This window comes from Phoenix dactylifera, chromosome 8 (assembly GCF_009389715.1).
Source record: "Phoenix dactylifera cultivar Barhee BC4 chromosome 8, palm_55x_up_171113_PBpolish2nd_filt_p, whole genome shotgun sequence".
NCBI classification, from domain to species: Eukaryota; Viridiplantae; Streptophyta; class Magnoliopsida; order Arecales; family Arecaceae; genus Phoenix; species Phoenix dactylifera.
The window spans coordinates 3,677,397-3,702,590 of NC_052399.1; the positions used below are offsets into that span (position 1 = coordinate 3,677,397).

At 37.1% G+C, this 25,194-nt stretch overlaps 1 protein-coding gene across 16 annotated transcripts in view; it reads right to left on the minus strand.

Moving 5' to 3' along the window:
• Window positions 1–1,865: 1,865 nt before the first annotated feature.
• LOC103717445 (coiled-coil domain-containing protein 93) overlaps window positions 1,866–25,194 on the minus strand; it is a 28,995-nt gene continuing 5,666 nt past the window's right edge. For 13 of the 16 annotated variants that reach the window (XM_026808585.2, XM_026808582.2, XM_026808577.2 and 10 more), the window contains 7 exons: window positions 20,858–21,037; window positions 20,655–20,734; window positions 20,507–20,546; window positions 20,300–20,407; window positions 12,719–12,799; window positions 10,388–10,510; window positions 1,866–2,203 (listed from right to left, as the gene is read on the minus strand). In XM_026808585.2, coding sequence (XP_026664386.1) covers window positions 2,156–2,203; window positions 10,388–10,510; window positions 12,719–12,799; window positions 20,300–20,407; window positions 20,507–20,546; window positions 20,655–20,734; window positions 20,858–21,037 — 660 coding nt within the window. In that variant the 3' untranslated portion in view covers window positions 1,866–2,155. Of the gene's footprint in view, window positions 2,204–2,845; window positions 10,165–10,387; window positions 10,511–12,718; window positions 12,800–20,255; window positions 20,408–20,506; window positions 20,547–20,654; window positions 20,735–20,857; window positions 21,038–25,194 lie in introns of those variants that run through there. The other 3 variants (XM_039128696.1, XM_039128697.1, XR_003387573.2) reach the window with 3 other exon arrangements.

Below are 25,194 nucleotides of genomic sequence, written 5' to 3' on the forward strand. Positions count from 1 at the left end.
AGGAGACGAACGGTTTTTTGAAATGCAGATGTATTGTCCTTTAATTGGACGGATCCACAGGAAGGCAGCCTCCTAGCTAGATTAGTAAATTAGGAAACATTTCGTGAAGGAATGGGGATCAGAAAGCCGTTTACCCAAACCAACCTATACCTAGAAGGCTAGAAGAGATGCATGCCCTTATGGGTCGGATCCCAACAACACCAACTTTGGATAGAATCTTTCGAAAGCCGGAGCGATAGAGGAGGCACATTTTATAAACGAAGATGGCCCTTTTCCAATTACGTACGTAAACCCGGGTCTAGTCCATGGTCCAAACCAATTAGGACTATGGACTCGTGTTGGGTTTCACAGTGGCAGCCTGCTAAATTCGTTCTCCATCTTGGTCCCCAGAACTTTTTGAAATGCAGACCAATGCGGAAACAACACGTTGGGATCAAGAGCAAATCCATGAGGAGGGGATGAGACGGGCTTAGCAGGACGTGGGGCCGCGGATCCCTTTTGTCACGTGCCTGTCTTTAAGGGTGTGGCATGCCGGCTCCGTTCGTATCGAAACCAAATACATGTGGCCCATCATTCGAGTCCAGGTGGGTGACATGTGGACACACCGCACGCCAGATGCCACCACCAGGCTGCTTGCTGTTTTACGTCCCCTCTCTCATCTTCTCTTTTGAGGCCTTGACGTGTGTCGTCTTTGGCCGGCCTCGATAAAAGAACAACTTGTTGGCGGTAGCGAAATATCATCGCAGCCGGCAACGGTCTGACCACGCAGAGGACAAAGTAATAACGAAATATCTCCGGCAGGGCAGGTAGGCTTGCTGTTGTAGTTAGGTAGCCTTCGCCATTTGGTTGGAGTATGGAGTTCGCGCTACTTCCTGGGTTGCACATAGTTGGCACTACGGTCAAAAAAATAAAAAAAGAAAAAGAGAGAGAGAGAGAGAGCATGGTCAATAATGAGCAGCGCTAGATCTGTCTTCATCTGAAAGTAAACCATGGCAAAAACCCCCTCACAATGCAAAAAGTACATGCACTTTATCCTGGCCTGGACGACTAACTTTTCATCCGGATCTTGCCTAAAGATCGAGGTCAATTGATGGCCAAACTATCCATGCTTTTGATGGATGGGGGGATGAAGTCATCTCATTCATTTCTCTCATTTACTTTCATCTTCGCCAGAGCTTTCGTTTAAATGTAGATTCTTCCTTATCCTTAGATGGCCACCCTTCCCCATCATTGGATTCTCATTTGCTGGATTAACTTTACTACTGATACTATTTTTGGCCAGAAATTGTTCAGTAGGTAAGGGAAATAACAGGTTAGATGCTCGGTACTCCTCAATCAAATATGCTTAAATGCCAGTGAAAATTTTACTCCATCTTTCACATCTACCGCTTAGCAACGAAGAACACCGTCACAAAATTTTCTCCTGAGACAGGAGGATAAAGTGCAAACATCTTGCCCCAGTCATTTGATCTGATGTACTGTCTTTGACCACATTATTGCCAGATCGCTCCTGTATATGTAAAGTGCACCATAAGTGCACAGTTATAATGCATCAAGGCTGGTACAGATACAAGATTCTCCAGACAGATGACGATATACATTCTTAGCAGGAACAGTTCATTCAGTGGAGCATGCTTCCAATACCTAATCTGGGGGCTTATATTTTGCCGCCGCCTCCTGCTGCTGCTAATGCCCAATTGAGTAACATAGGGAAGCCAGGACCTCAAACAACGCATGAGACTATCAACCTAGAAGATAAGGCTCTTTACCAAACCCCAACAAATTGAATGGACCTATTGCCAGTTGCTGTGTCTTAAATTCTTGTCCACCAACCTGCAATAAATTCGGAAACCTGACACACTAGGTGGCTAAAAGTAATTGCATCTTGTGCTTAACAGCTATGTATAATCTCACTTCGCACATGAATTTGAAGCATCAGAGCACAGGGATGATGCCACCTACAGAATCTTGGTACTCATGATACAGTTCTGTAAATTTGAAATATACAATACAACAAAGGTGTCCCCTTCATTCCAAAATCTAAATACACTTGATTCGTATTATCAATCCAGAAACTGCAAAACTTATCAGCGAATGGGGTGAAAAAAAAAAACAAAACATATTTCGATTACCCAAGGAGATGAATCTGCGAGAACTATATACAGGTCAAGCTTCGGAGTTTCTGGTTTTTTGCGCACTCCTCCTGCAATTTATTAGAATAAAAAACTTAAGATGTGAACCATCTGCCAGCAGGGACATGGAATGCTGACAGGGAAGCAACCAGCAAACAAAAGAACTTGTGCTAGAGTATTCACTCCTGGTAACATCCCAAGTAAAAAATGAAGACAATCTGCACACATTTTTTAGAGTGGTTTTAAGCGAAATGCATTTTTCACTATTTAGACAAGTTGCAATCATGCTGGCACTGATGTTTCAATCAATGAAGTGATGTCCTTAATAGTATCAAAGGAAACAGAAGGCCCCATACATCTTAAAAGAACTGATTATAGAGAAATATATGTCTACCCTATACAGTCATCAAGGTTATAAAGAAAAAGAAAAAGAAAATAGCACTGGCCTATGACTACATATGGTTAAAGATATCAAGATTCCAATCCGAGTGAATCTACATTAATGGCCTGTTTGAAGGGAAGCATAGTTTATTCTTGAATAGCTAGATCTTTGAACTGAGGTTGAGAGGAAAGCTACCAACCATGAAGATGAATTCTAAGGAAGAAAGAGATTCGTTGGGGCATCCACAGAGTCCCGAATCCAGAAAAATTGGAATGCACCATTCCATTGAAAAGGTGATTTCCAGTATCCTACTTTTTTGGAGACTGTGAGGTTAAGCCTTGGTGCAATGGTAAGATTCTTCTATTTCGATCTGGGTGTCATAAGTGAAATACAGAAATAACCTATCCGCACGTGAGGATGAGGCTGCATACATCTGACCCTCCTTAGACTCCGCATAGCAGAAGCCTCATGCGCTAAGCCGCCCTTTTTTTAACTTTTCTGGAGATTGTGATCTTTGGTTTTCTTTTTTGGAAGGATTCTTCCTTCCCATGGCTTAGGCAATTCCCAGCACCAAACAAAGCTTTTTTCCCACATGATGTGCAGGACATAGTTTTCAGAGTGTGAAAGAAAGGCTTGAATGACAACCTACCAACTCACAAAAGGCATCTTAGAGATCAGTAATTGTCCACTCAAAGCTTTGACAGAAGAAACCTGTGTGTCAAATAACAAAAGCTGCTAGGTTGACTAATAGAAGTAATAGTATTGTGAATCTATATCAAGTGATTCCTAAAACCAAGTACACAGAACAAATAGAATAGATGTTTAGAACATTTTTTTGGAACAGCACACAGGGGGCAACCACCATTTACCAGAGTACACACAACAAATCTGCTAGCACAGTTAAGTAAACTTCCATTGTTTACCTCCATTTTCTGCTTCAGATAAAGTAACTATGACTGCCACAAAATAACTTCACGGATAAAAGAGCTATAACAGTATTAGAGGGACTTAGTGCTATATTACAAAATAGCAGAAGTAACAACTATTAAACATTTGTAAATAAGCAAAAATTACATAGATAACTAAATATTAGTGCATGAAAGAGGCAGCGTCAATTGGTTGGCGATGCTAGGACTGAAATAAAAAGAAAAAAGGGAACTAAATAAAGCTGAAGCCAGTAAGCCATACAGCCACCAGAGCTGAAAGCATAGATATCTATGAACTGATGCCCCCTCATATGCCGGAACATGAACACAACATCATGATTTGTTCTAAGAGGAAAATATATACATGTATGTATGTATATGTTGGCATGAGAAGGAAAGGGTTTCTGGTATGCATCTGGCTCTGCTCTGTTTTTCTTTTCTTTTATGTTGTGTTTTCTGCTCTCTTGGATGGTCATTAATAGGTATTCCTATCTTCTTTCTTTCGCATACACGGATTTCTGATGTTAGCTTTGCTATTCTAATACGTGTTTGGTTTTCTTGTTCAACAACCGTGTTATTTGATTTTAGCATGATTTTTTAAATCTATTTTCCTTTGATTTTTTCCTTGCCAATATATGATCGAGGCTAGCTATGCATAAGGGGAAAAAAATGTGTACTAGCATTTGATTGGAGCTTGGATGGCCTCCGGCATTGCCTAGGCAACCATTGAGTTTTATTTGGTTTTCCTCCCTCGGCATTACTTTGTAGTGATTTTCGTGCCCGATGCCTTTTTAGTTATACTTAATGGTTGTTCCATATGTTTCTTCATGCAACTTCTTCAAAGGGTGGAACTGGTGATGATTTTCATACTTCTTTTTTTCTGCGTATCATCCCTTCCACAACTCAGGTTGCTGCATGCATATATCCAATGTATGGGCTTAGTGTTTTCTAGGCAAACATTGGCATGCGTATGTGATGCGGTGGTTGAGCCTTTTTGATGAGCCTTGTATCATTGATGTATCTACAATGTATACTTAAAATTGCCTACATGTGCTTACATACTACACAAGTGTTATCCATGATGTAGTTATAATATTACATTATAGTCTTCTGAGATAAGTTAGTTAATTTTCCATTCCTGGAATGGCATCTTTTTGCAGATTTAATTGTAGTGTTCATTTGCTTCAATATTGTGGTTCACCACATTATTTCTTTGTATAATGATGCTATAAAATCTTTGCTACATTGTTCTATGAAATTCATTTGGTTAATCTTATTACAACATAATATCCTATATTTCAATATAACACACTTAAGTTTTAGTACATATAAACATTCTTCCATCTTTCCCTTATGTATAGTATTACATGAATGTGACAGCCAATGTAATTAAGTTATAGTCTTGCTTCGATACTTCCTATAGTTTTCATATAGTTTCCCCTTGCAATAACAACGCAGACTATGTGATAAGATTTTCGTATGATAAAGATAAGGTTGACAAATATTGTAAGGGGAACCTTGTAGGATATACCTGCAACTATTTGATTCTGAGATTTTAGTCCAACCTTAATTAGTTCCGTCTCAAAATTGTCCTTCCATAACCAAAATACCAAACCTTTGTCCTAAATTTCTATTTTGTATTTATTTACTATCCATTTCCATCACCACCTGCAGCACAACCTAAGATCATTGCAACTGTCCAAACTCAGTCTCAAAACCCTCCCTCCTGGACTAAGTTCTTTCTTTATATAACTTCTCTGTCGTGTGCACCTCAAAATACCAGATTACCTGTTGTGTACTTGGACAAGGTTTTTCCCCCTACTTTATTATGTCTAATGGAATGTAATATATTTAACAATTACATTACCTTGACACATTCTAGAATACCTTCTGCTATCTTATACAATTCCTATGCATTAAATAATTTTTCGTCAATTGTTACTTTGCATATACACCAGCTTCATTGTTAATTTAGATTGTCTAATCCATTTCCACATATGTTCGTTTCATTTATTCTTCTATTTGTGTAACACTTCATTTGCATCTTGATTCGGAAAAACAATGGTTACCTGTCATGTTTTTTTATTACATTCTCCTAAATTATTCCTTACATGGCCTTTTTTATACGTTTAGTATTGAAGAGAAATTTATACAACATTTACATTCCTTCTAAAGAAATATTGTGTTTTCCCTTTCGTGTAACAAATCCATTGCTTCTCATTCTGAAAGTCACATAACTATCTTCCTGACACAACAGATAAGTTCTTCCGGGTAACATCTTCCAACCTATGTGTATATGATTCTTCTAGCAAGTTGACAGTTGGACTTTGCTTTCCCTTTATCACCCTGATCTACTAAACTAAAGTCTGATAGTGTCTTAAAGAATATCTCCTCCATTCTTCCTTTGTGCATTCAAACATTCTATTTCCATGGCTCTGTAAAGGCAGGAGATAATTTGTCTGATACATTTACGCAAACTATGGATTGCTTGCTCAAGTGATATTCATTTTTCCCCTTTTTTCATTGCTAACATTCCTTGCAATAGCTCTTTAATTTGTTTGCCCATCTTCCTTTGTTCATGATTTCTTCAGCTTAGAATTTCTCCATTTCTAATCAAAATATGTTCGGTTAGTTTCTAGTAGTTTATAGATGAGCTCCTCTTACTAATTTTGTTACACAATTGGGTGTCTACATATATCTCTACATATACATAGATGTATGCATGCATGCATGTATGTACATACGTACGTACGTATGTATGCATGCATGCATACATGTATGTATATGTAGATAACCTCCATGCATGAATGCATGCATGTACGTACGGATGTATGTATGCATGCATCCACGGATGTATGTACGTATGCATGTATCCAACACTTCCACTCCTGTTTATACTGCATTTACTAGTGCAGCTACACACGATTTCCAACAGGTTCTCCATGGTATATCTTCACAGACTGTTGCATTTCTTTTCTAATGCTTGGCTTCTCCGGCTAACTTTTCACATCATGCGGATTGCTACATTGTTCCTTTAAGCAGCAATGTCATTTGTTAAAACTTGAAGCCTGCATCATTGTTTCTATGATGCAGTGACTAAGCTATCCCTAGTAACTTCTTTAATCGTTAGAGTTTCCTATATATATAATCATCTATGTTCTCTTTGCTTTCTCTATAGTATTGGATTTCTGCGACAGCAATCTGCTTCCAGTAAGTTCCTTAAAGCTTCACATATCCCAGTTTTTTTTCCTTGCTATACTTCTTAATCTATTTAGTTGATATTTAGTTTATTATATCTTTCCTTCCTGTGATCTGTTTAGTTAATCCTGCATTTTGCAGCATGTCATATTCTTTGCTAATACAGCTTCTTGCACGTAACATATGAAGGTGAATAGTCCAACTGTTGGTTCCTTTTTAATGGTATATTTTTCATCTATGATTGATGTTGGCTGCAATTAAATTCCAGTGCGTAATACTTTACTTTGTACTATGTTTAGCAAAGATTTTCTCTCTCTCTCCATCGAATGCTGCATAGCCACTCTATCATGCAATATTTACTTTTCCCTTGGCTACTTCCCTAAATTTTCCTCCATCTATTCTTTGTCATGGTTTCTTATCTCCTTCCATGATTAACATTTCTTTCATGTATCTTCTTGCCATGATTGGCTTTGCTAAATAACTCCTTAAGTAACAATTACATTGTTTCTTGAATAAAGGTTGCATAACTATTTATGTGACCTAGCGACTATGGTGTTCCTGGTTACTCTCTTAGGTTTTATGTATATATAACCCATGTATTTCCCTTTTTCCTGTCTATAGCATCATACAAATTTGACAATCAAGGTTACATAATGCATTGCACCTGATGTCCCTGAATGTCACAGTTATCTAATGCTCTTCTCCTTTATGTCTATTTTTATGTAATATATTAAATATCTACATCACCTAGCTGCATTCTACCAATGCTTATGCTAAGTTATAGTTGCATTGTGAGCAAGCGCTTTCTTAGCATTCCTTTATTTATGCATCGATCAGCTTTCAATATGTTTGTGATTACATTTAAAATCACCAAGTTATGGTAATGCATAATGATGGCATAGTGGGAAATTCCACTTCACATAAACTTGTATTATTAATGTTTATCATCCTTAAAATATGATGTTTAGGTCCAATTACTTTCCTTTTATTTAACTTCATCATACTATTTTTTCACATGTTATAGCTCCACCTATTGATTATAAATTTCTTTCATTAATAGCTAAGATTTAGTTTTAGGTCGTACCAACAAGACAATTTATCATTGTCTTTGTTATCGCACCTGGACAACCTCAATTTCAGCAAGTGGACTTAAGGCATGCATAGCTTTACCACCTCTTGCTAGGATTTAGAAGATTCGATCGACAACATACACTTTGGCCAATCCCAGGGTTTGACTTAGGGTTGTAAATGGGTCGAACTCTGCTTGGATCCATGTTGTATCCACAAAATGAGTAAGTTCGATTCAGGTTCAGATCCGTCAAAATGAGTAAGCTCCAAACTTGCATCCAAACCTGATTAATAATTGGTTTCGAGTTTTTTTTTTTTTTTTTTTTTTTTTGCAGTTTAACAAGCCAACTAGGGTTAACAATTTCCAGAAATGAAAGAACTTTTATATAGGGCAGAGGGTGGTGGGAAGAGGATTCGACTTGTATCTTTCGAGCAAAAGAATGACTGATCTTCTTTCGCGACGTCAACTGTTAGATTGCACTTGGCATAGATCTCAAAGCATTCCGAACTCTTTCTTTCATCCACCTATTAGATCTCGAAGCAGCTATTGCACAATCCAACGGTTGGCGTTGCAAAAGAAGGTGAATCATTCTTTACAACCTGAACCTGTGGGAGGGGCAAAATATAGGAAGTGAATGATTGGCCTTGAAAAAAAAGTCCAGTCACTTTTCAAAATCCAGTGTTGGCTGGGATTTTGGAATTGAAATAGCAGGGGTAAGAGTTAGGGTGTAAATGATACATCAACACTTGATAACCCAACCCGCTTATTTTATGATAACAGATTCCCACGCGTTACGCACCCGTTCGCCACTTTGTTCTCAACTATTCCGATGCGGTATGGATCCAAATTAAGTTTTTTATAACCTCATTGAATCGAAGTCAGATTCCATATAAAAGATCCAATTTCTTATCAGATCGAACTCAGATGTAGTGGTGAAAGAACCTCAAACCTAGGAACCCAATACATATACAAACTATATATGTAGTATATATAAATATAGGAAAATAAAGAGAATTGGCTACATAACTTGTGTTAATTCCTTTTTATGTTTGGATTTATGCTTTTTTCTCATGCAGGCTCTTCCTAACTTTCACCCACTACCATGTTATTTCCAAAATCCTAGCCAACGCTTGGATTTTGGTTATATTTCAATCAAGCTGAATATAAATAAGTATTTAAACCATTGACTAGTTGGCCCACTAAAATCACGTGCTTAATTGAATTTTGGATGTGAGTTTGGAGCTTACTCATTTTGATGGATCCAAACTCGAATTCAAACTTGGTTTTCTTATTGAGTTCGGATACAAATACAATATGGATATGACCCAAATCCAACTCATTCATAACCTTACAAATACCACAAAGTCTAACACCACCCCCCTACTAAAGGGAACATGAACAAACACAAACAGAAATAGGAGGCAATAAAGGACAGAAAAATTAATAAATATAAAAAAGGCAACAACTGTCATAAAAGGATCATCTTTTTGGTTATCCCCACATCACAATAAAGCCAACTTGACCATTTAGGGTTTAAGGGCAACCAGCTCAATAATTCCAACGTATCAATCCACTAATTAATTTTTCCCAGACTTGACCACAGCTAGCCGTGGCTAACCACACCAGACTAGGGTTCAAACCATAGGACCATTTTAGCAAGTTGATCTCAAAGCAAAGGTATACCCAAGAGAGAGAGAACTATTAAGGCTAAAAGCCAAATAGAGATTTCATTGAACATATAATGCTCACCAAGAATCCACATCCATAATTTCCACCTCACAACCATTGAATACGTGATAGCCAAAAATAATCCAAACAACAGTGAACATAAAGTAATCGATAACAATGCAAATGGCAACAACCTAGCCTCAACTATAACCGAGCATAGCCTCGACGCTCCCCATATAGACATCGCCAGCAAATCAATTGTACCAATGCATCGACACCCCAACGAACTCAAATGAGCCTGCCAACGACTCACCACAAGGAAGTTGATGAGTGGAACAATGCACGAATGGGACACCCCGCCTCAGCCAAAGACACATAATAATCCAAAGCAAAGAATGCCAAACCCTATCCTCCCAAAAATTTAGGAATTAATCAAAAGCCACACCACATCGGCTCACTAAAATACACCCCTCTCCCCAAAATGCCCCTACCAAATTCCATACCGGCAAGGAAAAGACACAAGCAAGCAAGGACTTGACATGAAACCCAAGGGCATGCGACAAGCAAAGTGCAAAGTTCCGCCCAATGTCCACTCTCCCTCAAAGGACACCCAAGCACACATGTTGGCGTGCAAATAGAGGGCCCAGTGGTGAGAATTCCAGGAATTTCGAGGGGGCGAGGGGAAGTGGAAAATTCCCGCCGAACCTCAGAGCTTTAGTACTATAGGTTAATATCCCACAGATGGCTTATACGGCATCAAAACAACGACTAAAAAGGTATCCCCCAATCCTGCAAGCACTCACTGCCTGGTTAGTTTTCATGCTTGGACTCATGAGGCCACAGCTGAGTGTGGAGCTAGAACAAGCCATTAGAAAATGAATTTCCAATTCATTTGTAATTTACCATGATTAAAGATAGGCTTTAAGCTTAAACAGCTAAAATGGAGTTTTTGTTTTTGCAATTCTATCTTAAAAAGAAAAATCATTGGCTATTTATTGAATAAAGAACTAACCTGGAAAGACTTTAGAAGAGAAGAGAAATGGCGTTGCTCTGCTATTGCTGTCATATACTTCTCCTTGAGAGACTCGGAGTATTTTTGTTCCACAAGAAGACTTGATTGTACCTTTTCTAGCTTCTGTAAAATGAAAATCCCAGTATTTAGTAGGAAATAAATATTTTTTGGAAACACTAGGGTAAGCTCTGATTAAAAAGGAATAGAATTTATGTTTCCCAAAAACAAATTTGTACAAGATTGCGAAGAAAATAAAGAAAAATATATATCCATCACATACACGAATCAAGTAACTATACTATAACATGTTAATCTACAAATTTAAATGGATATAAGCTGAAGAACACCTAATTGACAAGGCTCTCTCCAACCCTCCCAACTCCCCCTCCCCTGTCTGTGCGAATGGACCAAGTAATTGATCACATAAATCCGTGAAAGGGCACCACAAAACCATATAGACCAAAACACTTATGCAACATTAAGTAACCATACTAAGAACAGTCTTAGAGAACAGGGATACTATACAATACTGAATCTATCTCTCTCTGTGTGTGATTGGACTGCCCCTAATAGGACACCCCAAAACCTTATGCACCAAAAGAAGTAATCGACATTGACAAATAACACACTCAGGACAGAGATTAAGTGATCAGATATCAAATGCACTCCATGTATAGGCAAACATGCACAAGATTGGATTAAACAATGAAAAGCGGGGAATTCATGCAAGTTAGCAGTATTCTAATTAATTACAAACTATATATGTAGGGGTATCTTAGGTGCGACTACTTATATGTAAACAATAATAAAGACAACAATGACATATATGGAAGCAGAAGTATAACAAAAACCGAGTTATATTGATGAATGCAGCATCAATATCACTCAAACATATAAATAACTCTCATTGCTAATAAACAAAATAGTTGTACAGATCAGTCACAAATGTGACTAAATAGCACATAACTAGGGCCATAACTTAGACGGGTTGAGTGCAAACCCTCACCCAACCCTATCTCTATAACTTCCAAGCCAACCCCATTTCAAGCTAAATTTGGGTTGGGACAGGTTGATCAGATTGGCTTGGTTATGCCACGTTAATTGGGTTAGATCCAATTGAACATGAATTCTATGATAAAGGAAACGTTGGGGACATTTTTGTCAGGTTGAGGCCTTGACCATTCATTAATTTCAAAGGTGCACTTATACATAATTTGACAAAACCAAAGATATGACTATATAAACATATAAATAATTTAGATGAAACACAAATATGAATTGACTATATGAAACCCAACCCTACATGAGGTTGGATTGAGATTTTTGAGCCCCAGCTCGACGTAGTTTTATAAAACCTCAACCCAACCATACCTAATGGGCAGGTTGGGCAAGCAAGTTCAGCTTGATCCCGAACCAAGCTGCACTCTACGATAACCAACTCAAAATCCACCATATGAAGAACAAGAAAACTAATACAAACATGGGTGAAAAGGATTGGATATAGCAAGTGCATCGTGTTCATGCCACAAGGTAACATGATTCATATTTATAACAAAACTAACCTTCTTATATTCAGGAAAAGAAATTAGTGGCAACCAACCTTGATCTTATAGATAGATCAAAAGAGAAACATGTTTAGATTTCTCTATTATCAAATATTAATTATTAGAATTTTCTAAGCATTATAATTTATAAGTCCCATTATGAGCAACAGCCTCCACCAATGCAGTTAAACTTCAACTGGGTGTTCGCACAACTTCAGATGCTTCCATAATTGTCCTTTGGCCACTATGGAGTTACATTTCATATTTGACATTTGCTTAGCTTCCATCTTCTGCTGCACCAAATAAAGATTGATATAGTATGTTCTGATTGATCAGTTTTGCTCCCCGCAATTATATTTGGGTTCTTTTGTAGGCAGAATGAATTTTCTTGCAGTCCCTTCTCAGGTATACCTTTAAACTCAAACACCTTCAGCATTCTCCCCATAATACCTCACACTTGTCATTTTCAATAAACAGAGCTAAATGTCTTTGCAGGAAAAAGAGAGAATTATAATACATAATCATTGTTATGACTGAGGAAAGTTTTCAATGCAAGATGGTATCAATAAGCTCCATTTAGCAATATCCCTATGAAGAAGCTGCAATCACAACTTTATAATACAGAACTCAACAATAAGCATTATACTAATGTACTCTTTTAATTGGACATACTGTGGCTAATATTTGCTGTTCATGAACCATAAAGGACTTCTAAGGAATTGCTGATAGAACAGCATTTATCTGCATCGATATAATATATTTTACAAATGAAAAAGATGATGCTTGCCTGTTGAGTTCCCTTCACAATAGCATCCATTGAATTCACAAGTTTAGAACGCCCGGTGGTGCTCGTCATGGCATCTTGAAACTAGAAAGAGTGAGAAAGGGAAGATAAAGACTAAGGGCATTGTCATCATACAAAAGTACTTAAGAAGATATGTTGCACATAAAGTGCAAACATTTATCATAAGTTATATTAGATCTTGGTACAAATGACAAGAAAAATGCATGCTTCAAAGAAAGACAGATGCAAAGAAATGCTTGGCAAATGAGGAATTACAAAGCTGCCCCAAATTGTTGGGACAAGACTTGATGGCTTCAGTTATGCTTCCAAGGTATTTATTTTCCTTATACAATTATGCTTTTAAAACAAGAATGAGTATTATCTACCATACACATGCCAATCAAAGACAGGCACAGCATGCATACCATATTGCACTATTAGGATTTATCATGTTTTCTTTTCTATTTTAATTTCTTCTCACTTTCTCACTCTATTTGGATGCCTAACCCTAGATCACTTATTTTTGGCCCTTTTTTTGTTACTAAGGTACATAATTGACAAGTAAAGTGCTAATTGGGTTGGTACATACGGTACTGATTCATGTAAAATAGATATGTTGTATATGAGTTTATTGTTCCCAGCCTGATTATAAAGGGTGGGTATGGATTTGAGAGTTTTTTGGACCCAACCCAAATTTGACTTGACTCAACCCAATCCATTTCCATCTCTAGGCAAAACACAAAATGAATGTGAGGGGGGCTAGCTCTATGTGAACACCTTAATGTAATAAAGATACGAGGAATGTTGAACCCCCCCCCCCCCCCCCTCTCCCCCAAAAACAAAACAAAAAGAAAACACTCTGTACCCTCCATGTCTCAAGTTAGAAATCAATTCAAGTCTAAGATGCCAACTTTGACAGCATGTGGGTTGGGACACGATGTCTTCCTCTCTCTGAATTGAGTCAAGATCCATATGAAGATATCGCAAGGTTAATTTAATGATCCCTCCATATGTTCGGATTGGGAGATCTTTAAGGACCCATAAGCCTTCTTTTATTCCCCTTCCCTACAAGAATTAATGGTATATTACACCTCCTAAGTAGAAAGAAACTACCTCTTCTCCAACTTGCAATTTCCTTGACCTGACACCGTATAGGCAACTTTTCTAGAAACTTTTTTAGCTAATATTGCATGGATCCTATAATGAGAGGGTGAGTCATGGTGCAATGGTATGGTTGCTCCGTTGTAGATTGGAGATCATGGGTTAGAAATATGGAAATAACCTCTCTACACACGAGGTAAGGCTGTGTACATCTAACCCACCCTATACTCTGAAATGGTGGGAATCTCATGCATTGGGCCACCCTTTTTATGGATTCTATAATGATAAGATTTTGGTTTTTGACAATACAAAACTAAAGAACCAAATTATCATGATAACTAAGAGTTTCTTCACTCATTTTTTTTCGTTTTTTGATGGATTTATTTTTTATAATGTTTCATAATTCTTATTAATTTAAAACTGGCAAAAAAGTCATAATGTCATGAGACTTTTTTCCCTCCATAAAATTCCTATCTCCATCCTTACCTTCTAATTGCAAAGAAAAAAAGGTAATTTTCATATACAAATAATGGCGAAAAAAGACAATCGCAACATTAAATTGTTTAGCATCAACATCAATTGTATGCACACTTGAAATTCATGATTTATTGTTTTTCTTCAAACTTTTTCATTAGTTAGACCTCATCGATATTTTTTTTTTTGAATTTTTTGCGTACATATCCTCCAAAATATTGAAATTTGCATGAATACCCTCCTAAAATTAATATTTGTATGTATACCCTTATAAAATACTTGTTTTGCGTGTATACCTTTTATTTTTCTTTTTTCTTGCATATGTGCCCACACCATCTAACGCTGTCAAAAAATTAGCGGTTTAAAATTAAAAATGACTGAAATATCCTTAATAGGTAGATATGCAAAAAAAAAAATATTTATAAGAGTATATATGCAAATAATACTTTGCAAGGGTATTCATGTAATTTCACAAATTTAGGAGGGTTTGCATGCAAAAAATTCTAATTTTATTTTTTCTATTTCAACATGTTTTAACACTCGAATTTGTCTAGTGCCTGCTCCTCAATGTTTTCCATAAAAATATTGCTTAAAAAAAGATTAATTCGACAATTAGATAACAAAAAGAGTTATGAAAGTTCTTTCACTAATTATGAGATTATTCTACTTTATTTCTCTTCATTTATAACAACCTCTATATCTTATTTTCATCGAAACATAGCTTATAATATTTCTTGTTATAGATGCATATATTAGGGCATCCATTAGAATATAGAAAAGTATTAGAATCTCTTAAAGGCACACGATAGATTGCAATAATCAAACTTCCTTGCTACTGCTATGCTCATGGGTGGAAGAATAGCATCAATCATCCGCAAGCAAAATTATTAAAGGACCTTGAACCCTTCAGACTTATTAACAACCTTCACGGCCATGTAGTAAAAGGCCACACCCTTGACAAATCCGAGTGTTAAAACAAGCTGAAATAGAAAAAAAATGAAATTATAATTTTTTGCATGTAAACTCTCCTAAATATGTGAAATTGCATAAATACCCTCGCAAAGTATATACCCTTATAAATGTTTTCTTCTGCATACCTACCCATTAAGGATATTTCAGCCATTTTTAATTTTAAACTACTAATTTTTTGACGGCATTAGATGGTGTAGGCACATATGCAAGAAAAAAGAAAAATAAAGGGTATACACGCAAAATAAGTATTTTATAAAGGTATATATGTAAATATCAATTTTAGGAGGGTATGTATGCAAAAAATTCTATTTTTTTAATTGGAAGGAAGGTCGAACCACCCAATTTATTAACAAAAAGAAATACAATAAACAAGTCGATTAATTTGAGATTTAAAATAAAACAATTATTCAGTACAGGCACCTTTCTAGCAGAACTGCAAACCTAAACTTGTTCACTTAACCTAATAGCTTTTGTTTTTCTTAGATTTGGTGTTGAATGAAGAGAAGTGAAGCAAGCTCAACTTAACAGAAGCTCTAGTTAAATGTTGTAATCCATTATCAATTTTTGCCTTATATCCTAGATACAAAAAGCTTGTTGACAACAATTACCATTTTTAGTTTCATTTTCAGTTCAGAATCACAAAAGAGTTATTTTGAAGCACTTGATGAATTCTCAGTGTCACATGTCAAAAAAAAATAAACCTAATGGCTGTAGCTATAGTTGCTTGGAGAGGGATATCAGCCTAGTAACTGACAACAGTTAAGTTGCAGAGAATAAAGAAAATAGCCATTCTTGCATGTTAGGAGGAGGAAATCTATAAAAATGTTTCGGTTAATGTGAAAAGAATTTGACAATCAGTAAAGCTTAGAAACAGATATATCAGATTGACAGTTAAAATATTGATTGCTAAGTGAAAGTACAAATCTAAATGCAAGACAAATAATCCGACAAGTTTTAAGTGATATAATATTGTCCATAGGTTGCCAAATGTATGCTATGTTAACTACTTGAGAAAACTAAAAGAAGGAAAAGTGAGCTTGAGAAAATGGAGTGGAAGATGGATTCTATTCTAGTTTCATTTCTTGGAGTGGGAGATGGATTCTATTCTAGTTTCATTTTATTCGCAGCAACCAAACGCAGCCTTATTAATGTTGCCAATTCTAATAGCATCATACCAATCATCTAGATGTTGCGTCTTTAGGGACTCGAGGACACAAGCAGGGAAATGCCAGTATGCTCCAAATTAAATGAGCAGTGCATCTAAGCTAATCATCAGATCAATCTATCCTGCATACTTTTGAAAACTATTAATAGGAAAAGAGATCCCCCCCCCACTCATTTTGATGGGATGGAAGAGATGTGATTAAGAAAGATTAAAAGATGATTAATAAATCATCACATGGGATCCCCATAATAATGCCACATCTTCAACTATCCAATGTACCAGATCATGAACCTAAGATGGTGAACTAACCTATTGTAGAATGCTATGCAATAATCTTCTTGTGTCGGTGAACTAAGATGGGAGACAATAAGGTTTGTAAACTTTGTACTCTCATATAAACTGGTATAGGCCTGTGCAATGTACATGTCATAGATTAGTAAGAGTTCATGAGACCGAGAAGAGGGGGGGCGGGGGGGATGTGGGGTTTAAAGGTGTCCTTCTCTTTAAACATTTCCTTGCTGATAAATAATTTTTCCTTTTTGATTCACACAAGGGTGAGCCATAGGTTGTCAGCATGCTTGCACCTTGGAAGTTTGTTATATATGGTGGGGGTTTCCAGATTGTGTCTCCTAGTGTTTTGTGCTTCTGGGTGGCATGTTTTCAAGAGCAAATTCGAGAGCAAAACACAACATTGAACCTTTACACTTTCGAAGAATTAGTCGAACAGATTCTTGAGCTTCTACAGTTTCATTCAGGGTTCTTGGGAGTCACTTCAGCTGTGGTAATTACTGAACTTTGAAGACCATGCAACTTGTCAACCTAATAAACTGATTCTAGAATCAAAATAAATCATCTCTAAGTTTCAGTGAAATCATACCTTCTGGCCTCTTAAATTTCAAGCCAAGGCTATATATTCATAGTGGATTTGAGCGAAACAAATTCAAAGCATGGTAAGCCAAATGTCCCCTTCAAAACCAGTACATATTGACACCATACACAACCTTCTGGTCGGGGGGGGGCAATATCATAGTGGATTCAAAGCATAGTGGATTTGAGCCAAGGCTATATATTCATAGTGGATTTGAGCGAAACAAATTCAAAGCATGGTAAGCCAAATGTCCCCTTCAAAACCAGTACATATTGACACCATACACAACCTTCTGGTCGGGGGGGGGGGGGGGGGGGGGGGGGGGGGGGGGGGGCAATATCTGACCTGCATCCACCAACCCACATGAACCCATCTACAATAAATGGGTGTGGGTGGGGTTTTCTTAAGTTGGGTCGGCTTTGGGTCAGCCCAATAATGAGTGGGTTTAGGTTTAGCCTCAGACATGATGGGTCACCAAGGATGATCTAGTAGCCTGGTTGGGAACCAAATCGGCTCCCATAACCAAAATAATTGATAGTTCTCTATTTTTTTTTTTTTTTGGTTTGGTTCACTATGTATACATAGACACATACATAGGGTTGTAGAGATTGATAGACATGATCGGTCACAGGATTTTGGGATGTGTGGTTACATTATAGTTAGTTTTATCTTGAATTAGTTTATCACTATCCTATATCCTAAATTTCTAGTTTAATAATTAGTTGATCTTCGCATCCCATGTTTTCTTTTATCTTTTTCTCATATATGATTGATGAATGAAAATAGGTCAGTGGATGGGTATGGGTTTATGTAAAGTAAATTGATTGGGTATGTGTTGCCAACTTTCTGACCTGAACCCGAGCAGACCCAACCCAAACCTAACTCGACCTAACCCCACCCTACGTCTATGCAGGCAAAGTGGACCACAAAACATGAGCACCAGTGAGGCACTGACCAAGTGAGTAACAATTCACAATTAAAATGTAATAACTGATTTTATGCATCTAGATCATCATTTGTTACATGTCATAACTCCAGAATTAGACTCAATCTCTGGGATTAGTTTTATTAAAGTACAGATCCAAATGAATTCAAAAAATAGAGTTCGAAGGGTTATTTGCGTTGAAAAAAAATTTCTATGCTTTGCTCCTTATCATACTCAGCACCTGCCAATTAGCACATCACCATTGTCCACCTTTGTCACCCTAGACCTTGGAGGGTTTCACAGTTGCACACCACCTAACCAGTCACTCCTTAATTCTCACAACCTGCCTGCATGACCTACTCAAATGACGGGTATCTATCAACAACTATTGTTACAGGCAATAGACGTGTCCCAAGATGCCAAGTTAACTTCTCCCTAGACCATCAATACATGCATAATAAACATATTTAGATGCATATGCATGTATGTATTAATACCCAATAACATCTGAGTCTATATTAGCACACTTCCACATATGTATACATATCTGCATATATACACACAAAAGAGCCATCCGTCCATCCATTTAATATATATTTATTCAAGATCTTAAATACCACTAATGTACCCTGTACTGTTTTTCAATCGGAATGAAGTTGATGGCTTGCAATAAATTGGAAAAACCATGAGTACCAACCCATATATTCAGGTATGGTACCATACAGCACTAGCATAGCCAGTAGGTACCGATATAGCTATTTCAGCAACCTGGCACCTATATTAGTGCCAATTTCGTGCCAGAATGGTACAGTACCAGTCGTACCATCCTATTTTCGTAATTTTTGAAACCATGAATGTATTTAACTTGCGGTAACTTCTAATGAATGGCACACGGATGTTATTGTAAAGTGTGATATCTTAAACTGCTGAGTTTCCATGTTCATCCAACTCGTTGAAGATTTGATTTTCGGGTTTAGGGTTATCAATGAAAGATACTTTGGAAACAAGTGATATCAAAGGGTTTTTCCATTCCAATTCCTAGCTCCAAGCTCAGCCCAAGATGGAAGACCAGGAAAGCACAACAATCTATACCATTCAAGCCGACACAACAATCAAATATGACTTCCATTACATTTTATTTATGAGTTTAGATTTTTTACAAATCAAAACAGACTTAAAAGTTTTATTCACTTTGAATTACCTGAGGCTTATAAAATTTTAGTTTACCAAAAATAGTATAAGATCTAAAAATATAGATTATTGAATCAGAAATTGATAAGATGGCTTTATGAAGTTGGTAGCCTAGGCAACCACTATAGGAATAGGACGAGAAGGTCACCTAAGCCATTTCACAAACATGACATCCTTAGCTAATTTTAGCAAACACCCACTAAAATCTTACTAGCAAGCAAACAGGTCAAACCAAATTTAACTTCAAAACAGAAGCAAGTCAGTATTTCATCTTGCACATAAAGGATACGGACAATTTGAATCCTTAACAAGAATAGTTGTAAACAAGACATGTTACTTGCATCCAATTAATAAAGCCCTAATTAGGAATGCTTGATGAATGAGATTCATAAAGCTGGCCCATGTAATTGCAACAAGGCTTGATAATTAAAGTAATGGTTATTGATTACATTTGATAATTGTTCCTTTCAATTAGAAAATCCTATGCCAACTCTCTCAGAAACACATTGTTCTATGCCAACATAAGCTTTTTTTATTACAAAAGAAGAAAAAAACTCGTTGCATTTCCAGTAAGAACAAAAAAAAATCTCTATATATTCGGAAGAAAAAAAAAGTTATGGAACTTCTTGTTCTTTGACTGTAAGAACTCAACATCATGATTCTGTCAAGAAAGTAATCATATAATAATTGTATTCTAGGTAAAACATGGAGCATGTGAATGCAAAAAACTGAAGTAGGAAACAAATTCATCTAATGAGGTAGCAGGCAAGCTGAACAAGGATCCTACACAAGAGTTCAGTTCAACTGTTTCCAGTTCATAAAGATAACTAACTGAGATATGGACCTTCCGAAACACGAGTTGAAGCAGCAGCCAGCTTTCATACAAACCTGCAAATCTATTGAGTTCAACAGGGATGTTTCCTTTAGCATTAGTTCCTTTATCTCCAACAGTGTGTTATAGGTAGCATAATGTTTACGAGTTTGACTATGCTTTTCCTGCAGATGAATAGGCACCAGAGCAGGCATGCGTCACCATACAGCATCCATTTGAAAGACCGAGATGCTAATAAACAAGTATACACAGGATTCTCATGCCTGAATCTGGACATAAAGTTCTGAAAACCGACGTTCATATCTGAAGTGCATGCAAAATAAGAAATCAATACCTCATTTTTTATAACTACAAACTGTTTAAGGTTATAATGGTAATATTATTTTAGGTTCGTAGAAACAAGACACATACTGAATCAGTTCAGTTTGAGCAGGCACGTCATCGATTTGTCGTTTTAACAACAAAATCGCCCTCAGCTTAGCAGCAAGTTCCTGACAACCACAGAAAACATAATTCCATGTTTTTATTTAGAAAGAATACACACAATAGAAGAACTCCGAAAAAATCTGTGTTTGACTTTTCAAGAGAATATAGAAATAGGAAATAAACCCTACCCTCTTTGCCAGCCTCAACTTGTTTGATGATTTAATGAGAGATTGATCAAGATTCATCAGGTCACATTGTCTTTCATTGACAATTGAAATATCCTTCTCAAGATTCAGCATCTCTGATTGAGCATCAGAATGTGTTTGTTCACAATGAGGCTGTAGAGCAGATTCTTTCCTTTCCAGAGCCTACAAAGTTTATTTTCAGATTGATCATGCCAATGAATGGAAACACAAAGATGACTAATCCTCTACTAAATTGAAAACCTGATTTCCATGTAAGAAAATACAAAAATAATGATGTTAAATTCAACAGAGATAACTCTAAAATTTCTAAGTTCTAATAAATCAAAGTATAATACGTTTTGCATCCGATAAAGAGAAATATGTTAGAAAGGGGGGAGGGAGAAAACAATGACAGTAAATCATATGCTATCAATTCTTTGAAATTAAATGAATAGTGCAATAGCGAGTGCCCTTCAAATACATTTTTGAAGGTACTAATGAGGATAAATTTCAGTAGCTTTTCACCACACTTTCGAATGGATCTTGTCTGACTCAATCTAAATGTCTGACTAAGAAACTGAGACACAGGAGTCCCACATGTCCTGGTCATGACATGTTATACGAAAGGTTTAGTTATAACAGATGCTGGTTGAGAAAGAAAAGTTAATTAGGGAAGAAAGTTACAGTACCCAAGAAGTTTGATATTCCATTTTAAACAAGTAGTCAAATTGGCCAACAGCAAATTAGCATAATATGCCTAACAATTTTAAAACTTCAAATTGTTCAACAAAATTGAGAGACATAAATGAATTGTTTTTAATACTCATATCAAAAGATTCTTAGCAAAATTAAAAGCACAGGCACTCAAAATTCATAAGATGTTGCATGAAAAAAATTATAATTCAAAGACACTTTGCATAACCTAAAGCTTGGAAATACTTCTATTTCAAATTGGAAACTAAATATAGCAATAACCATGACAGGGAATGTGATGGATGACAAAGCCCATCCAAGATAAAACATTTGTTCAATCACTAAAGATGAGAAAAACTAGATCACATGATCAAGTCAAGTATTTAGTAAACGATTCAGCCTCTCATACAAGAAGGTTAAGTTGCAATAACCAGTATGTATAAAAATATTAAGAGATGAATATAGGTGCAGTTTTGAAGGTAATTTAATTGCTTTGATTTTCTTATAACTTGTGAATTATATTCAACACCTTGAGTTGATTCCTTTTTTTAAAGCCAAAGTATTTGATAAAAATATTCTTGAAAGTTGACTGAAAATTTTACTTCATTTAGGAATTATTTCAGATATTTGCATATTTCTTTATTGATCATTATTTATGTTAATCATAGCAAAGCAGATAGCCTATGGAAGATGAAAGGAGATGTAATGAGCAATAAGGCTTTTAAAGGAAATTTTTTGAGACAATGAAAAGAATGTTCCCCCCATTATCAATATGTAAGGCAGTGGCAAAGGCACATATTCAATTGTAATACCAACGACGAAATTAAGGATAATGTGTTCAGAGGGGCAAAGTCAGGAACAGATACAATGGAAGGAGAAGTAGACGGACTGAAAATGCTCTGCTTCGAAAGGCTTGGTTTTCAATAGGAAGCACATGCAAAGTAGAACCCATATGCCACTGAAAGAGTTTCGTTCCCTTTATCTGATTGGTAGAATATAGAACTTCTGAGCATGCATATGTGAAATTCATCTTAAATACACCTTTGTATTTTCTTTTCAAATATCAAGAATTGATTTATCAGGATCCACTCTTCTTCCTCTAGGCTTTTCCTTGTCTTTGGGTGTAAAATTAACCTTGGCTACCTTCAGAAATAATCCACAATTGTGCAGAACCAAATTATAATCTTTTACACGACTGGAAGACAAAATGAAGGAAAAAACAAACTGTCCAACAATTCAGAAGAAAATCAATAGCCATTAGCTAGTCGTTAAGAGATGCCTGCCCAAAGTATTCCGGAACTTCATGATTTATTCGGACCTTGCTATAAACTTGGACTAGTCTTTGGAGATTCTTTGCTTCAATAGCATATATTATCATATTAGACTTCCATAAACCTGATTGTCCTCAGTCATGGATCAACTTTGAGCTCTTGAAATGTAAAACCTTTGACCTCCGAGACTCTATCTCAATTCTATATGGACAGCAACAAATTCATGTCTCCAAGCAGAAACTTCTATGATTTAACAAGAGATATGCTGAGATACCCAACATGAGAGAGAAGATAGAAAATGAATTAGATGGATCACATATCCACCTTCCAGAGAGTGATAATATCCCCTGAAAAATAAAAGTAAATAAAAATAAAAGTTTTCTACTTTTCGATCGGGAACTTTTTCTTTTTTAAGTAAAATCCATTTATTTGTAAGTAAGTGGGACATCAAAATAACATTTCATCAAAAAGTAGGTACCTCCAAGTGTTTGTTTCACTGTAATTGGGCACTGAAGCTGTGATTTGTATACCGAAAATCCCTCCAGCTCGCCACATTGAATTGGTCACTTTATGGCTCAAGTAAAGTTCTAAGAAGTGATAGAGGTCAAAAGAAAAGGTGAAACCTAACCAGATCCAGCCCAATGAACTAGAGCCACACAAACTCTAGTTCACACAAGTCGACCCACTTTCAGGTTGGCAAACTAGATATAACCTGCCTCAACTTGACAGAAATGCCTAAAAAGACCTGAACCCAACCTAAACCTTCAACCAAGGTTCGTTGTAGCGTACCAGTCGCCTACCGGATCGGTACGGTCCCAGTTCGTACCAAAATCGGCCGATACGAACTGGCCAGCTCTTCCCCGCCGAAGCCGGAGAAGAACAGAACGAGAGAGAGAGCGCGGGGAAGAGAGGGAGGGAGGAGATCTGTGGCCACTATCGGAGAGCCGCGAAGGGGCGGTGAAGCTCGCAGGGGGGTGGGGGAACCCACAGGGACACGGCGGAGGCCACGGCTTTTTAATTAGAAAATTTTAAGTGAAGTCGGCAAATCCGGCTGCGGCCTCCGCCGCGCCCCCGTGGGCTCCACCGCCCCTCCACGGCTCTCCGATGGCGGCCGCAGGTCTCCTCCCTCCCTCTCCTCCCCGCGCTCTCTCTCATTCTCTTCGTCTTCTTCATCTCCGGCACAGAACCGGCTCGTACCGGTTTTCACTACTCCGGCGTACCGGTTACAGGCCGGACCGGTCCGAACCGGCTTTAACCTAATCCAACCTAGACAACCAAACCTAACCAAATGTAACTTGACTAGGTCTAGCATACCCAACCTGACCAGGTTTTAACCAAAAGAAGCTAGCCAAACCAAGCCCAATTACACATGCAAACCCAACTTGATCTGACCTATTCCAATTGTATCAGATTTTAGACCACCAAACGAGGCACGTCTAAAGTCAACTCAACCTAAGTTGGCATATCTCTGGTGTTGCAACTTATGTTGGAAAAAACAACCAGCCACTAGAGTTGTAGCATCTTTTGAGCTAGACTGGATCAAATTCGAGGGCGAATGGTCAAACTGCCGGCCTCGGACTGTCTCAGCTGGATCTTGCGCCTAATTTTTCTAGTACAAACTCAATTCAGCGTTTAAACTCCAAAGTTGGGATAGCCAGCCCAGCCCAATCAAACTAGGGCACGAAAGGAAAAAGAGAGAGAGTAGAGGCCATACTTGGGCGTGGTGGTGGTAGGCTGGCATGTGGCTGCGTTACATGGTGAAGAGAGAGAAAAAGAGATGAAAAAGAAGAAGGGGCAAACAGGAAGGAGTAGAAAGGGATTGAGGGAAGAAGAGCGGACCAAGTAAATTTTTTAGGAATTTAGGGGTAAAATAATTTAGATTATAAAACATAAATATTTTACACAATCTTTTTATACTTAAAAATTTTGGACCAGATCAAACTGGACCAACATAAACTTTATGAATCCAAACCTCAGCCAAAAATTGACCAAACCTACAAATATGAGTTAGTCCCAACTCTCAACCCGGTGGGCCAAACTCGTCACCCAAGCCCACCCAAAATTGGCTGGATGGGTCACCCTAAATTCCAAGTCTACCGGTCCCTGAAAAAATGAGCCCACTTGAGTTACTTTCATCCCCAAAAAAAAAAAAATCTGAGAATTGAACTGTAATTACCTAACCTACCATCACTAAATTGATATCCCACATCATCAACAACTTATGAGCAACCAAATCACCACATAGGATGCAAATAGAAAAAAAGGGAAACCTAAAGATCAAGTCCGAGTCTTTTAGGTCAAAATATTATAATATAAAAATATTACAGAATTATACAGAAAATCTGGTTTTTAATCTGGAATTTACAGCTGATACAG